Consider the following 14746-nt stretch of genomic DNA (forward strand, 5'->3'; position numbering starts at 1 on the left):
TAAGGTTTGGAGGGATACAGGAGGCTACACAGAAAGGAAATGCTGAGGCTATGGAGGAATTTCAACACAAGGATAAACATTTTAAAACTGAAGTCTTGCTGGATTTAGAGCCAGTGAAAGTCAGCAACATAGGAGTGATGCATGAGTGAAATTTGGAGCAATTTAACATACAGGTAGCAGAGTTGCTGGCTGGCAGCTCTTGAGCTTGGGACTTACTTTCCACTTAAGGCTGGAAATCCCACTGAGAACAAATTTAGCCCTTCAGAGGCTCTTTACGGCTCTGGGATGGGTTTCTACCTCCCAGGCAGGTAGGTAGGATAAAATAGAGAAAATAGAGAAAAAAACTTCAAGATATTCATGGAAATATTGGACTTTGAAAGGACCCAAGTTGTTTATTTTTAAAAATGGATACAAGGCACCGATGACTGATGAATGGACCACAAGCAACTGACAGAAATGGCATCCAGGGGGTCTTTATGGAACAATGGGACATCTTTCCTATTTGTTCAGGCAATTCAAGATACTTGTAAAAAACATTTCACCTCTGGAAAACTAAGGGACATAACAACTATCTTGTCTTAGGGTCCCTTGCTCTGTGTCTATGCATGTGTACGCTTTGAAAAACACAGCAGCTAAGCACTACTAAATACATCGAAGGCAATACAGAGATTGGGAAAAGGAATTGAAATCTCTTGACTGAATGACAAAATATCTGTATCGCAGAATCAACTATTCCTCAGCAGAAGTTAATTTTATTGAAAAGAATCACATCAGATGCAACTTCTCATCTACCCTCGTAATTCAAGAACTTCTGTTTAACTTTTTACTTATATTTATTTCTAATCCATATGAATATAAATGTTACCATTTTTCCTTACCTTTTTTAAAAAGGTAATAAACTTATTCTATCTTAACTGAAGAAAGCCTGATTGGAATGGCTCTTTTCTTAAACATAGCTATTGAGCATGGAAAAGGTATCCAAGGAGAAGGGAATCTTGTTAGATTAAACCTGTGTTTGACCAGAAGGTGGGTTGAATAAAGACTAGGGGCTAGTTATCTCTCCTCGCTCGGGTTTGTGGCAATTGGTAAGTATCCTAGCCAGTGACAAATCATGGGGTCTCGCCCAGATCAATAACTTTTGGGGAACCCCACCTGGGGCTGGTCATAACCTTGTTAATAGGGGAATTTAAACCCCAAAATGGTGAGTTTGGGTTGACTGTGCTTCAAAATCTGAATTCCAACTTGCCTCCAGCCAGCCCATTTCCAGTTTTAATGAAGGTGAGACTTTTGCAGGAGGTGGGTTGGCAATTTTAATATTATGAGGCTAGATTTAGTATAGAGGCTTCACTATCCCCAGTGTTTGGACAGGACTCATTTCATCTATGAGACCCTGGATCTTCAAATCCCAACATCACTACTGACCCTTCTGATCTCCCCTGACCCTCGCCTCTGCATTGTTGATCGGCTCCATTTGAATGAACTCCGTGCTCCAACCTTTCAATCCACCCTGACCCTGGCCTTCTTCCAATGCACACCCACATTCTCCAGCTATCCCATGTTCGCCAGCTCAGGATCTTGATCTTCCTCTTCCCAAAATACTCTCCACCAACTTTCGTAATTCTCCCCTCCTTATCTCTACTCCAAAGTTTCAGCTGGGTGCCAGAGTCCCAACCAATTGGCCAGCCACTGTCTCTCACACAGTCTATTACTGGAGAAGCTGTCACTTTCACTTATTTATATTCATGTATTCATATACTTTAAACACAGATGGCAGACGGACTCTGGCTGATGGCCCAATTGGTAGACAACTCTGCTGTAGCCCATTCTCAACAGAAGATGGCTTAAGACTGCCCAAACTAATTTTCACAAAGATCCTTTACAACTGAACAGGAGAACTTTTATCCATTGAGGCTGGGCCGGTGCACCACTAAAATTGGGAGGTGATGGCGTAGTGATATTGTTACTGGATTAGTAATTCAGAAACCCAGGGTAATTCTCTGGGGACCAGAGTTCGAATCTCACCACAAATTTTGGTGTAATTCGAATTCAATAAAACTCTTGAATTAAAAGTCTAATTGTTATGATGGCTACTGGGGACCATCAAAAGATCTCCCCATGGGCCTCGCTGAGTATGAGCTCCCCTATGAGGCAGGTGGAGGCTTGCCCAATAGGCAAAGAGCAGCAGCGGGTTTAGAACCAGCTGGCTCCACTCAGACCGGCAATCGATAGACTTGGAACTGATCTTCACCCTATAGCCTTTGAATGGCATTCAGATCTCATTGTTAATAATGGGTAATTGGAGATGGAAGACTGGCCTCTGTAAAATGATTATGATAACGATGACCATGAAACAATTGTTGATTGTTGTAAAAGCCCATCTGGTTCCTTAATGTCTTTTGGAGAAGGAAATCTGCCATCCTTACCTGATCTGGCTTACATGTGACTCCAGACCCATAAAAATATGTTTGACTCTTAAATGTATTCCACTGAGTGACTGGGATGGGAACTAATTGCTGAGCCAGCCAGCAAAGCCCACATTCCATGAACAACATAAAATTGGTGTAAAATAAGTAAGTTCATTGTCATTAATTCTCTCTGAATTTCTCACCAGCCTTTTTGTCCATTTCTCAACTTTTCAGACATAAGAACATAAGAAATAGGAGCAGGAGTAGGCCATCTAGCCCTTCGAGCCTGCCCCGCCATTCAATAAGATCATGGCTGATCTGTCGTGGCTCAGTTCCACTTTCCCGCCCTCTCCCCATAACCCTTAATCCCCTCCCTTATCAAAAACCCATCAACCCGCGTCTTAAAAATATTTAGCGAGGCAGCCTCCACCACTTCAACGGGCAGAGAATTCCAGAGATTCACCACCCTTTGAGTGAAGAAGTTCCTCCTCTTGCTCCTCTTGCAGCAAGATCCTGTAAATAACCTGCTGACGTGTTGTGTATTTATTCAAAAATTTGGTAGCTTAAGGTTATAATCAAATAATTTCAAGACTGAATCCCAGAACAGCAACCCTAGTTATTCCCATGTGCCTGCCTGAGTTCGTTGAACTATATCAGGCATCAGATAATGCATCAGGCTATTAAATAAAATTAACTATTCTATGTAATGTCTAGTGTTGAAGATTAGGACAAATGATGAAAAATTATGGATCATTTCACCAATCACAGAAGGTGAAGTGCCAGAATGTTCTGGAAACACAGTGAGTGGTTTGTAAGATGTAAACTGAATTGTTTTTTTAAAAAGTAAATGAAACATATACATTTTTTTCTGTCAAGAGTTCAGCTTTGTGGTATTTTAAAATTGTATGTTAGGCCCGTTTTATGGTAACAGATCTGTCTTAGGAACCATGTCAATCATGAACTACTTTATCTTCACTTGCCAAGCTGATGTCATGTCTGTGCACCAGAACACACAAGTTCCTCAGACCATTTGGGAAATGTTAAAAGCCTACAGATGTAGATTGAAGTGATATCCACAAACCTTGAGACTGCATATTCAGCACAATGGATTATGTTGGCTAGAAATAGAACAATTAATATTCTGGGAATGATTAAGGTAATAATCTAATTAAGGAGTTCAAGTGAACCTACAAATCACAAGAGTGAATATTGAGGCATTTATAACACCCAAGTCTTGATATCTACTATGTTCTTAAGTCAGAGCAAGATATAATAGTTTGTAATCCACTTTCTTCCCCTATAATTCTTTTGAAACTAGGTTCATACTTCTGTGAATGAGAAATCACCCAAAAACTGGAAAATCAACGAAACAATTAATTTAGTTGTACATACAACACGGTTACGATGGAAATACAATGAAAATGCGCAGTCTCTATCTAGTGAGGCTTTTACATCACTTTTCTTTCTCCCTTACCCTTATTTATTTCTTCTATTCACCAGATTTGTCTTCCTCTTTCCTGAAGTGATTTTTATGTTGTTGCTTATCTCTATCTCTCTTATGATTTCATTCCATCTGGTTTCATTTCATGTCTTTTGCTTCTTTTGTCTCGATTGCAGTATTACTTGATATCTCAGTTTATTATTTAATTTGTTTTTTTTTCATTCTGCCCTTCCCACCTGCTACCCTCCTTGTTGGCACATCCCAATAAACAAGGATAATGTAATCCCTAGTGCTGCTTCTCCAACTTTAACCCACAGTTCCTCTTTGCACTATCAGCTCCACTATGAATAATGGCGACTTTCCAAAGCAGGCAAGGCCTATGTTATGCGGGAACTTATTTGCTTACTTGTATTGTTTGGCTCCCTATTGAATACTGAAATCATTTTAAGCATTGAATTGATATTATTTATAATGTACAACTTTCTAACATAAATTTTTGCTGAACACGAATAGTTACTATTGATGCGGTTCCAGTCTACATGTGAGAGCTTTCACAGAAAATGATTACCAGTGATGTAATTACTACACATTGCCAAGTCATAATCCGCAGTTATCAGGAAATTTAAATCCACTACTGAATCAAATGTTCCATTTGTTGGTCCTGAAGAAATGAAAGAAAGCATGACGTCGTTCTCTCCACAGTGGATTTCAGGTTTTATAGTTGACTCACTTTCAATCAACAAAGTTAGAATCAATCAAGTACTGAATGCTAGAACAATTCAATTATCTTGATAAGGTAAGCTCCACTGAAAGAAACGTGTCAGTTTTATTTCTATTTACTTGCTCAGCTGAACTTTCATTTTTTATGTTCATTAAACCTCAAAATGCAATGATTTAAAACAGACACAGTCAAGAGACTTGCGTCTATTGAAGGTCTGCATACAAATAACCCTGATACAAAGACACAAAAATGCTGCAAGTGCACAGCAATTCATCAGAGGGAAAAGGATAGGTTAACATTAACCATGAACCACTAACATTTGATAGGTTCCTTCCTGAGAACGATGAAATTCTAACGCTCTAAGTTCAGAAGCTGATGGGTGTGCTGTGTACTTCCAGAATGTATTTGTTCTTTAAAAAAACTCTACATAAATAATTCTCCTTCAACTCTCTCCTCAAATATAAAACAATGTACACTGCAGTGCATCATGTCAATTTGTCACTAATACTGCAGAAATGGTTTACAAAAGTCCTGATGGTATCTATTTGGTCCTCCTCGCCGAAGGAGAAGAAAGATGCTCAAGAAGATCTAGCAATCTCTGTGAAACAGGCTTCACTTGTTAATTTGAATCTGGCACCAAGTCAGAATCTCAGTAATAGTGATATCATCAAGCTAGGTAGCTAATCCCGTTGAAGAATTCTCACAGACAGCAAACCACATGGTTAAAACCACTAATTATCCTTCACTTTCTGAAATATTTCATAGAAAGCAAAATAAAGATTGGGACTTGTACATGGATTTATGATTGAAACTTAAGCATCATAGCAAACAATATTCTTAAGAGTATATATATTTTTATCATAATAGAGAAATTTGACATTTCATATACATAAAATTGTTTTTCATTGCAAGGGAGATTTATCAGCATTAATTATCAATTTAAGGCAGAATTGTCCCATTGGAGACTAAGTTCTGTGATGGGGATGGGGAATATTTCCCATTGTGGAGGCTAATAGGAAATCCCCTGGTATCTTGCAGCCCTGAGATCAGCAATTATGCTGTCAAGGTTTCCCGAAGTCTTGCACAATGGGGCAGATTGGAAGGTGCATGTCCCGCCATCAAATTCACATGCCATATTTGAAAAGGTGCCCAGACTCTCCAAGTTACTGACAAAGCGCACAGGGATGGCAGGAGGCGACAAAGACCTCCTGCATCCAAATTCAGTGACACATCCCTGTACATCCTCTACAATGGACCAACACCTCACAAACGATATGCCTTTCTGAGCCTTATCCATGTATGTGGGTGGGTTCGGTGCCCTGGACGGTTCAGGTCCAGAATTTTTCTGAACAACAACATAGGGCGGCAAGGTAGTACAGTGGTTAGCACTACTGCCTCACAACGCCAGGAACCAGGTTTCGATTCCCGGTTTGGGTGACTGTCTGTGCAGAGTCTGCACGTTCTCCCTGTGTCTGTGTGGGTTTCCTCCTACAGTCTGAAAGGCGTGCTGGTTAGGCACATTGGCCATGCTAAATTCTCCTTCAGTGTACCCAAACAGGTGCCGAATGTGGCGACTAGATGATTTTCACAGTAATTTCAATGCAATGTTAATTAAGCCTACTTGTGATACTAATAAGAACATAAGAAATAGGAGCAGGAGTAGGCCATCTAGCCCTTCAAGCCTGCCCCGCCATTCAATAAGATCCTGGCTGATCTGAAGTGGATCAGTTCCACTTTCCCATAACCGCTTTCTCCCCATAACCCTTAATTCCCTTGTCTATCAAAAACTTATCTACCCGTGACTTAAATATATTTAGCGAGGCAGCCTCCACCACTTCAACAGGCAGAGAATTCCAGGGATTCACCACCCTTTGAGTGAAGAAGTTCCTCCTCAACTCTGATCTAAACTTTAAACTTTAACAATGCATTGATGCCATGCCACACAATTCAGTTATCTCTAACATCTAGAAGCATGAGAAATGCAAAGTGAAATTACTATCTACAAATGGTGCTACATACAGTTTCTCTCAAGCATCTTTTTCGTTTTCTTTAAGCAAGATAATTTAAGCCACAAGCAGAGAGAACATGAGAAGATGGGAGCGGATCACCCAAAACTGAAGGTTCAGATAGAGCTTGAGGAGAGGGCAGCCTACTTGGCAGGTGTGCAGCAGGACTGGGCCATTGGAGATGGGGAGAATGGATTTGGGCCTCCTCCCAGTAAGGATCCTTTCATGGAGCAGAAGCTTCAGGGACATGGATACTTCCATGTCAAAGGCAGCTCATGCTGTGATTCACTGCCTTCTCTCTCATTTAAAGGTGCCACTCGAAAGAGGCCAAGGCCCAAGCCCAAGCCAGAAGAATCCTTTTCAGGCTTCAGCACAAGCCCAAACTTGGACAGGAGTGAGCAGAAAACATAAAAAGAAAGATGTGCAACTGTAGAGGCATTACAACAGACAGCTGCACTCTCCACTAGTCCAGAGACACACTGTGGTATGAGCTCCAGTATAGGAAGAGTCTCACACGCTAATGGTCACCACATGGACACATGTCCACATCAGGAGATCGCAGGGTCAGCCAAGTTCATTGGCACTTGAAGCAATACCTATTCCTATATTTTTATTCCTATATTAGGAGCAAGAGAGTAGTTAGAGGGAAAATTGGTCCTCTTAGGGACAAAAGTGGAGAGTTACGTATTGAGTCGGAGGGAATGGGGGAGCTCCTGAATGAATACTTTGCGTCGGTATTCACGAAGGAGAGGGGTTTGGAATCGTGCGGTCTCTTGGAGGGAGCTGAGGATCAGTTGCAGGAAATATCTATTACGAGGGAGGAAGTGCTAGGGCTTTTAGGTAGCGTAAGGACGGATAAAGCTCCGGGGCCTGATGGTATTTATCCCAGGCTGCTTAGGGAGGTGAAAGATGAAATTGCTGGGCCTCTGGCGCAAATCTTTGTCTCTTCTTTGGACACAGGTGAGGTCCCAGAGGACTGGAGGGTAGCTAATGTGGTACCGCAGTTCAAAAAAGGTAGTAGGGATAACCCTGGAAATTATAGACCGGTGAGTTTGACATCGGTGGTAGGGAAATTAATGGAAAAAATACTTAGGGGTAGGATGTATGAGCATTTGGAGCGTTGTGATCTGATTAGGGATACGCAACATGGCTTTGTTAGAGGGAGGTCTTGCCTTACGAATCTGGTGGAATTCTTTGAGGAGGTGACAAAAACGGTTGACGATGGGAGAGCCGTTGATGTCATCTATATGGATTTCAGTAAGGCGTTTGACAAAGTCCCTCATGGTAGGCTGGTAGAAAAGGTTAAGGCGCATGGGATACGGGGTCAGGTAGCTAAGTGGATTGAGAACTGGCTGGGCAATAGGAGACAGAGGGTAGTTGTGGAGGGGACTTTGTCCAGCTGGAGGCCAGTGATCAGTGGTGTGCCACAGGGCTCAGTACTGGGGCCTCTCCTCTTTGTAGTATACATAAATGACTTGGAAGAGAGCGTAGGTGGTGTGATCAGCAAGTTTGCTGATGACACCAAGATGGCAGGGTTGGCGGGTACTGAACTGGATTGTCAGGTGATACAACAGGATATAGATAGGTTGGTGCATTGGGCAGATAGGTGGCAGATGGAATTTAATCCTGACAAATGCGAGGTGATGCATTTTGGAAGGAATAATGTAGAGAGGAGCTATGTGATAAAAGGTAGACAGATTAGGAGTATAGACATACAGAGGGACCTGGGAGTGCAGGTTCACAAATCCATGAAGGTTGTGTCACAAGTGGAGAAGGTTGTTAGGAAGGCTTATGGAATGTTAGCCTTTATAGGAAGGGGTATAGAGTATAGGAGCTGCCGTCTAATGCTTCAGTTGTATAGAACGTTGGTTAGACCGCATTTGGAGTACTGCGTCCAGTTCTGGTCACCTTACTACCGGAAGGGCGTGGAGTCTCTGGAAAGGGTGCAGAGGAGGTTTACCAGGATGTTGCCTGGCATGGAGGGGCTGGGTTACGAGGAAAGGTTGGAGAAACTGGGACTATTCTCCTTGAAAAGACGGAGATTGAGCGGGGACATGGTAGAGGTATATAAGATACTGAAGGGAATAGATAGAGTTAATAGTGAGAGACTGCTCCCTAGACTGGGTACAAATACGAGAGATCATGATTTAAGGGTGAGGGGGGAGAGGTATAATTTGGAAGTGAGAGGAAGGTTCTTTACGCAGAGAGTTGTGGGGGTATGGAACGCGCTGCCGAGTAGGGTGGTGGAGGCAGGAACATTGGACTCGTTTAAGGTTCAGTTAGATAGACACATGAGTGAAACGAGGATGGAGGGTTATGGTAGGGGCTATTAAATAAGGTTAGAGCCTCGGGAGACACCGGAAGCAGACTTGTAAGATTAACGTTTTTGTCTTTTTATTCCGCAGGTGGAGGTCCACCTCGTGTCAAACGAGGGGCATGCACACGGTGGGTCGTGCATGGGCTGCTCTTGGAAGTTCCGGGAGTGGCCTAGTACTTCGTGTCGGTGCGTGTGCTTGATCCTGGACCGGTAGACGGGCGCCGCAACAGCTCGGTGACTAGCACTGCTAGCTGTGCAGATACATGGATTTGGGCCTGTGTCTGTGGGAGTTTGCGCATTCTCCCTGTGGTTGCGTGGGTTTCCTCCGGGCGCTCCAGTTTCCTCCCACACCCCAAAGATGTGCTCTTAGGCTGATTGGTTTTACCAAATTGACACTATTCTCCCCTGAATCTGGCTAAGTTAGGGGTTCCATTTGTAGACAAGCAGGGTAGAATACGTGTAGGGTGATGCGGCGGCGCGGGCTCGTTGGGCCGAAGGGCCTGTTTCCCGTGCTGGGTTGTTCTTTGTTAATACTAGGAAAGAGGCATCTGCGGGTTGTCAGGTCATTCCAAATCCCCGATGATGGGCCTCTAGAATCAGCCATCCAACTGATGCCGGGAAGTCAGCAAGAGGCAGGGGAACATCAGGCAGAGGTGTTGGAAACTCTCAACAAGATGGCATGCAGCCAAGTCCATTTGCCAGCTGGCTGATGAAGTGGTGCTGACCTGTGCGCATGTTGAGGTCTCCATGAGGAGGATGGCATGGAGGATGGCAAGTCCATGGAGATCTTAGTTCAGCAGATTCTTGCAAAGATATGCACAGGGCAGCACTTGCTGCTCGAGAGAGGACCAGGCACCTCAAAATCCCTCTAGGCGCCCTTTCTTTTCAACGAGGCAGACAGGGGCCCTCAGGCACCTAGCAGGAGAAGGAGCAGCAGTTACACATCCATGGGTTAGCCATTCAGGAATCGCAGTGGTTGTCAGGTCATTCCAAATCCCCTTTGCCTGTGACCCCTTCAATCTCATCCTCTGTCACCACAAAGGCAACAATTGTCCCAAAGCAGGACATCCAAAGTAAGCCAGGTCCCCAGGGGGCAGCCACCAGAGTCATCCAAGGCAACAGGGTCAACCAGTCAGCAGCCTGCTTCCAACACTGCTGTAGACGCTGGGGGAACGCTTAAAGGAAGTAGCAGGAAAAGGAGAATCAAAAAATGTTAAATCACAACTGGTTGCATGGGTGAACAATTGAAATGTCATGATTAGAAAACCTTTGTAAATATCACTTTCACGTCTACTGTCTTCTTTCAGTGTGGTCCTTACTGCTTACTGATTGCATCCCCTGCCCTTCATCTGTCTGTGGACACCAGATCCTCTGGAATGAAGCATCTGAAAGGAGTCAAGGGTATATGCCAGGGCCTCGCAAGCCATGTGCAGGCACTGTCCCACAAAGAACAAAGAAAAGAAATGCTCAGGAACAGGCCCTTCGGCCCTTCAAGCCTGTGCCAATCAAGGTGCCTGCCTAAACTAAAACAGTATGCACTTTTGGGGTCCGTATCCTCCCATTCCCATCCTATTCATGTATTTGCCTAAATGCACCTTGAATGTCACTATTGTACATGCTCCCACCACCTTCCCAGGTAGTGCGTTCTGACATTCACCACCCTCTGTCACTCCTCAACCTTCATGGTTCCAGTGAGAACAAACCTCTCCTCACAACTAATACCCTCCAGACTAGGCAACATCCTGGTAAACCTCTTCCGTACTCTCTCCAAAGCATCCAAATCCTTCTGGTATTGTGGTGACCAGAATTGCACACAATATTCTAAATGAGGCCGAACTAAAGTTCTGTACAACTGCAGCATGACTGCCAATTCTTATACTTAGTGCATCAGCCGATGAAAGCAACCATGCTGAATGCTTTCTTGACTACTTTATCCATCTGCATTGCCATTTTCAGTGATCGGCAGACATCACCACATGGCTGAGCCTTTGTCCTTTGAAGTCTCAAGTGTACCAGGATCCTAGCATTATAAATACTATACGTTGGGGTTTCCTTTTAGCTACCCAGTTGCGATGTTGCATCTCCATCCATTCACTGACCCAACTCCCAAGCAGTATCTCGAGATCCCTACCATGAGGCTCTGCACAGTTTTGACCAGGTAGGTAATGGTGATGCTCACATTTTACTTTACTTCTGACACTATTTCTTCTACCCTAGTCTCCCACTTTAGCCCCATAGCTGTTGACACCCCAGCAAAACTTTCAGCATCCACATTGTTACTCTTCAATTCTCCCCCTTCTCCATCAACAACATTTGGAGCAACATCCACGCATCCTTTAGACCCGAGAATCCCAGTCTGTTAACCCTGGCTTGTCCACCCTCCTCCTGCCCACCTACTGATTCCATGAATACCTCACTGTCCCCACCACCAACTTACAGCATCTTTCAATTTGACATTCCCATACTGTCACCCTCCCATTCTACATGTTCCCTCTGTCCCTTGTAACCCTCAGGATTCTCTCATATCATACTACCCTCATTCAACCCAAGTGCACAATTGGCAATGCCAACCCTCCCTGTGAGCCCTTCACATCCTGACGACACCCGTTCATACCTTGGCACCCCTCCCCATGTGCCGCAGATGTACACATAACACCCTCTACTTCCCTGGAACACATCACAGCCCTTCCCACCCTCCTGCTCTGTTCCACTTAGCGCCCTGCAAGACTCCTCTGATGCCCTGTCCCAAACATCCCGAGCCACCCACAACCCCCTTTAGGCTTGAATCTCTGCACCAGCTCTTCATTCCTCTTCTATCCTTCTTTTAGCATCTCCCCACAACACACCTCTCACGGCCCAACAGTACCTCCTGCAGCTTTCCATCTACAACTGGATGATCTGATCCCATGGCGACCACCCTGGAAGAAGGTCGGATCCTATGACGACATCCCTAGGAGAAGGTCCAATCCTATGGTGAAGTTGTTGTGCTGAGAACAACCATTTTCTGGATGCTGCTTTGTGGAGAAGATCTGAGTGGTTGAAGCACCCCACTCCCCCCCACCCAGGTGCTGCACATGACGTACTAGAGTCCGGCTACTGAAGGCCTTCTCCTTCTTCTTGGGGCTTTATGAGCTGTCCAAGGTCTTCTTAAAGTAAGTCCCGATTTTGCACTTCACATTGGTCCTAATGTGGCCCCATCAGTGGGATGCAATTCGGATTCACGCTGGCCTCTAGCGGGAATCACAACCTGTCATAGTGGAAACTTGCGAAAGATCCACCTGTCATTTTAAGCCAGCGTGAAACTGATTGTTGGACATGGGAGAATTCTGCCCTTAGTGTGCCATTTAAAAATCTAGATAGATAGACTTCATTTAACAAGGTGTAACTTTTCATACGTTTTGACAGTGAGGCTAGGAGTATAAATGTGGAAGATCTCATCAGTCAATGGCTTCTAATTGATTACAGTCTCTGGGGGCTTCCAATGTGCACCATCTGGAGAAGTGTAGAATCACTGAAAGCAACCTCTACTTGTGAGACTCCAGAAGGTGATATTAGATTCAGAGGAGTAATGGCTGCAAACACCAATAATTTTGCTGTCATTATTCTGACATCTGGATCATGAACCATTTCACATTCACAATAACAATATTGTAAAATGCTAACTGCACACCTATTTCAGCCCTTTTGCAGATAATTTAATTGTGGCCTTAAATAGTTTAATTTATCTGGATTAATGTCTCCATTAAAATAATGATGGTAAGTTTTATGATAATATTGCCAACAGTAATTACCCCCAACATCACCTTTTGGCACAGTCATGTACTCCATATCCTCAAAGTCGAAACAATCAAAACAAAAATTAGTGAGAGGAACTAGGGCCACACTATATTTTTACAAAATATATATATGGATATTCTCTTGGCTATTTCCATAATTTTAAAAACTGAACAAAGATCCTTAAACTGGTTGCATATATGTCCCTCTGTGACCTCCGAATAAAAGGAGCTGTCTTACAATATTGGGGCAACTTGTATATTATTATCTCTGGGGAGCCACTAATAACCCCTGTGGTTCAAAGTTCAAAGACAGCTATAACTCAGGCTAGCCAACAGGAGTCTGCTCATCTGCTAAGACAAAGGGCCTGAATCCTTCCTTCCAATTCATAATGGTTGAGATATTTAATAATCTCAGAGGCCTCGACAAAGCAGAGTCATTGTTTGTCAAAGACAATGTGGAAGGTGGGAGCCATGTGATAGAGGCCTGTTGCTTGTGGAACCTGTGATTTTTTTTTGCTAAACTGCAAAGCTCAGTTTGCTATTTACCATCTAACTGGCAGCTTCACAGAACAGGAGGTCTGCCCAAGTTGAACATCTAGTCCCACCTACATTGCTTCTGCTGGAAATTCTGTACCATTGCCTACAAGGCTAATTGATCTCTGCATGTGTATCTCATAGTGTAAGGCAACACCACCAGAAAAATGAATTATACAGCATCAACTTTTCGTGCACCAACCTCTGTGAAAGGATACCTCATTGGACTTTGATTCTGGAACACATATGAAACAATACTTCCTTTCTCTGTGCTCTCTTTTCTCCATTCCTTTTTTTAAACTATCTTAAAGCAAGGGAGGCATCGCAATTCTCCTTTTTGTGTTTTGAGTGTGTAAATAAACTAGCCCTTTGAGTTCATCCTGATTCGAGTTTGCTGTGGGGTTACTAATAGAAAATTAGATTATATCAAGGGATTGGGAAATAGATCATGGCAAAGGAAGCGGGAAACAAATCAAAAACACCTTTTTTTTTGTGGATGGGTGATAAAAGGAAAAATGAGTGCTGTTTAAATTAACCCCCTTACTTGTGTATAACAAAAGCATTTCAATGACAGTGAAGTTTTGCATAACACAACACACTCTTGTATAAATGCCAAAATTATAAAAAGAGGCAAAGGAAGTTAGGTAAAACCAGCAAAGCACATGCAATTCCTACCTGGTACATGGAAATGCCTAGGAGCCTGGACATAAGATTTGCTGTCTAGGTGCATGGATAAGCTGGGAGTGCTCCGACGACTTTCACTGCCTCCAAAGAGAAAAAGCAAAGAAGGTAGAGAAAAGAAAGTGGGAAGCAGAGTAATAGTTATATGCTTAATGGTAGAAGGATATAATGCCATAGTAAGATTCAATCAATGGGGTATGAGGCTGGTACTTATAAAGCTAAGGAGTAACATCCAGCTTTTCATCAGAGTACATCCAATACAGCATAAACATCCTCCCAAAAGAGGGTTACAGTTTGCTTTTAATTAGTTATCAGGAAATGTCATCTACGTTGTGCTAAGGACCTCAGGATTAGACTTGGTCATAAAATTCTCGCATTTACTCTTCACACCCCCTGTCCAAACATAACAGGAATGGGGTCATTGTCCATTCCTTTCTGAAAGGGTATACTTCCATTTTAGAATGGCAACTAAAAGTTTATCTATGGCATTATATAAAGCTGTACCAAACAAAAATGCTCGTTATTGGTAAATAATGTATTAGATTTTGGACTTAAGTTTGATTTCGTAATTGAGCAAACTTTGTGATGCATTATTTACCAAGAATTTGAATCCTTCTGATGTATTATTGCATCAGTATTTGAAGCCAAGCTAAATGGCTACTGCAAATAGTCATAATAAATTTTGAGTGCTTTGGACCATTTTCTGATAATTGGTTGTAAGGCTCAATGCTCTGCTAAAGTCCTGCCAAATGAAAGATTGCAAAGGAACGTATTAAGACTTAAAACTAAATTTAAATATTTGTGCATCACACTCCAACATTTACAAGGTTTGAACATTTTAAAGCAATATAGTTTTGAAAATGAA

At 43.0% G+C, this 14746-nt stretch overlaps 1 protein-coding gene across 1 annotated transcript in view; it reads right to left on the reverse strand.

The window, feature by feature from the left end:
- The window catches only part of ablim2 (actin binding LIM protein family, member 2), a 270666-nt gene that overhangs the window by 100525 nt on the left and 155395 nt on the right, over nt 1–14746 (reverse strand). Inside the window, exon 15 of the mRNA XM_080192307.1 lies at nt 13876–13965. Within this exon, the coding sequence (XP_080048433.1) occupies nt 13876–13965 (90 nt within the window). The remainder of the gene's footprint in view (nt 1–13875; nt 13966–14746) is intronic.

This window comes from Carcharhinus amblyrhynchos, chromosome 1 (assembly GCF_965287045.1).
Source record: "Carcharhinus amblyrhynchos chromosome 1, sCarAmb.v2.hapA, whole genome shotgun sequence".
NCBI classification, from domain to species: Eukaryota; Metazoa; Chordata; class Chondrichthyes; order Carcharhiniformes; family Carcharhinidae; genus Carcharhinus; species Carcharhinus amblyrhynchos.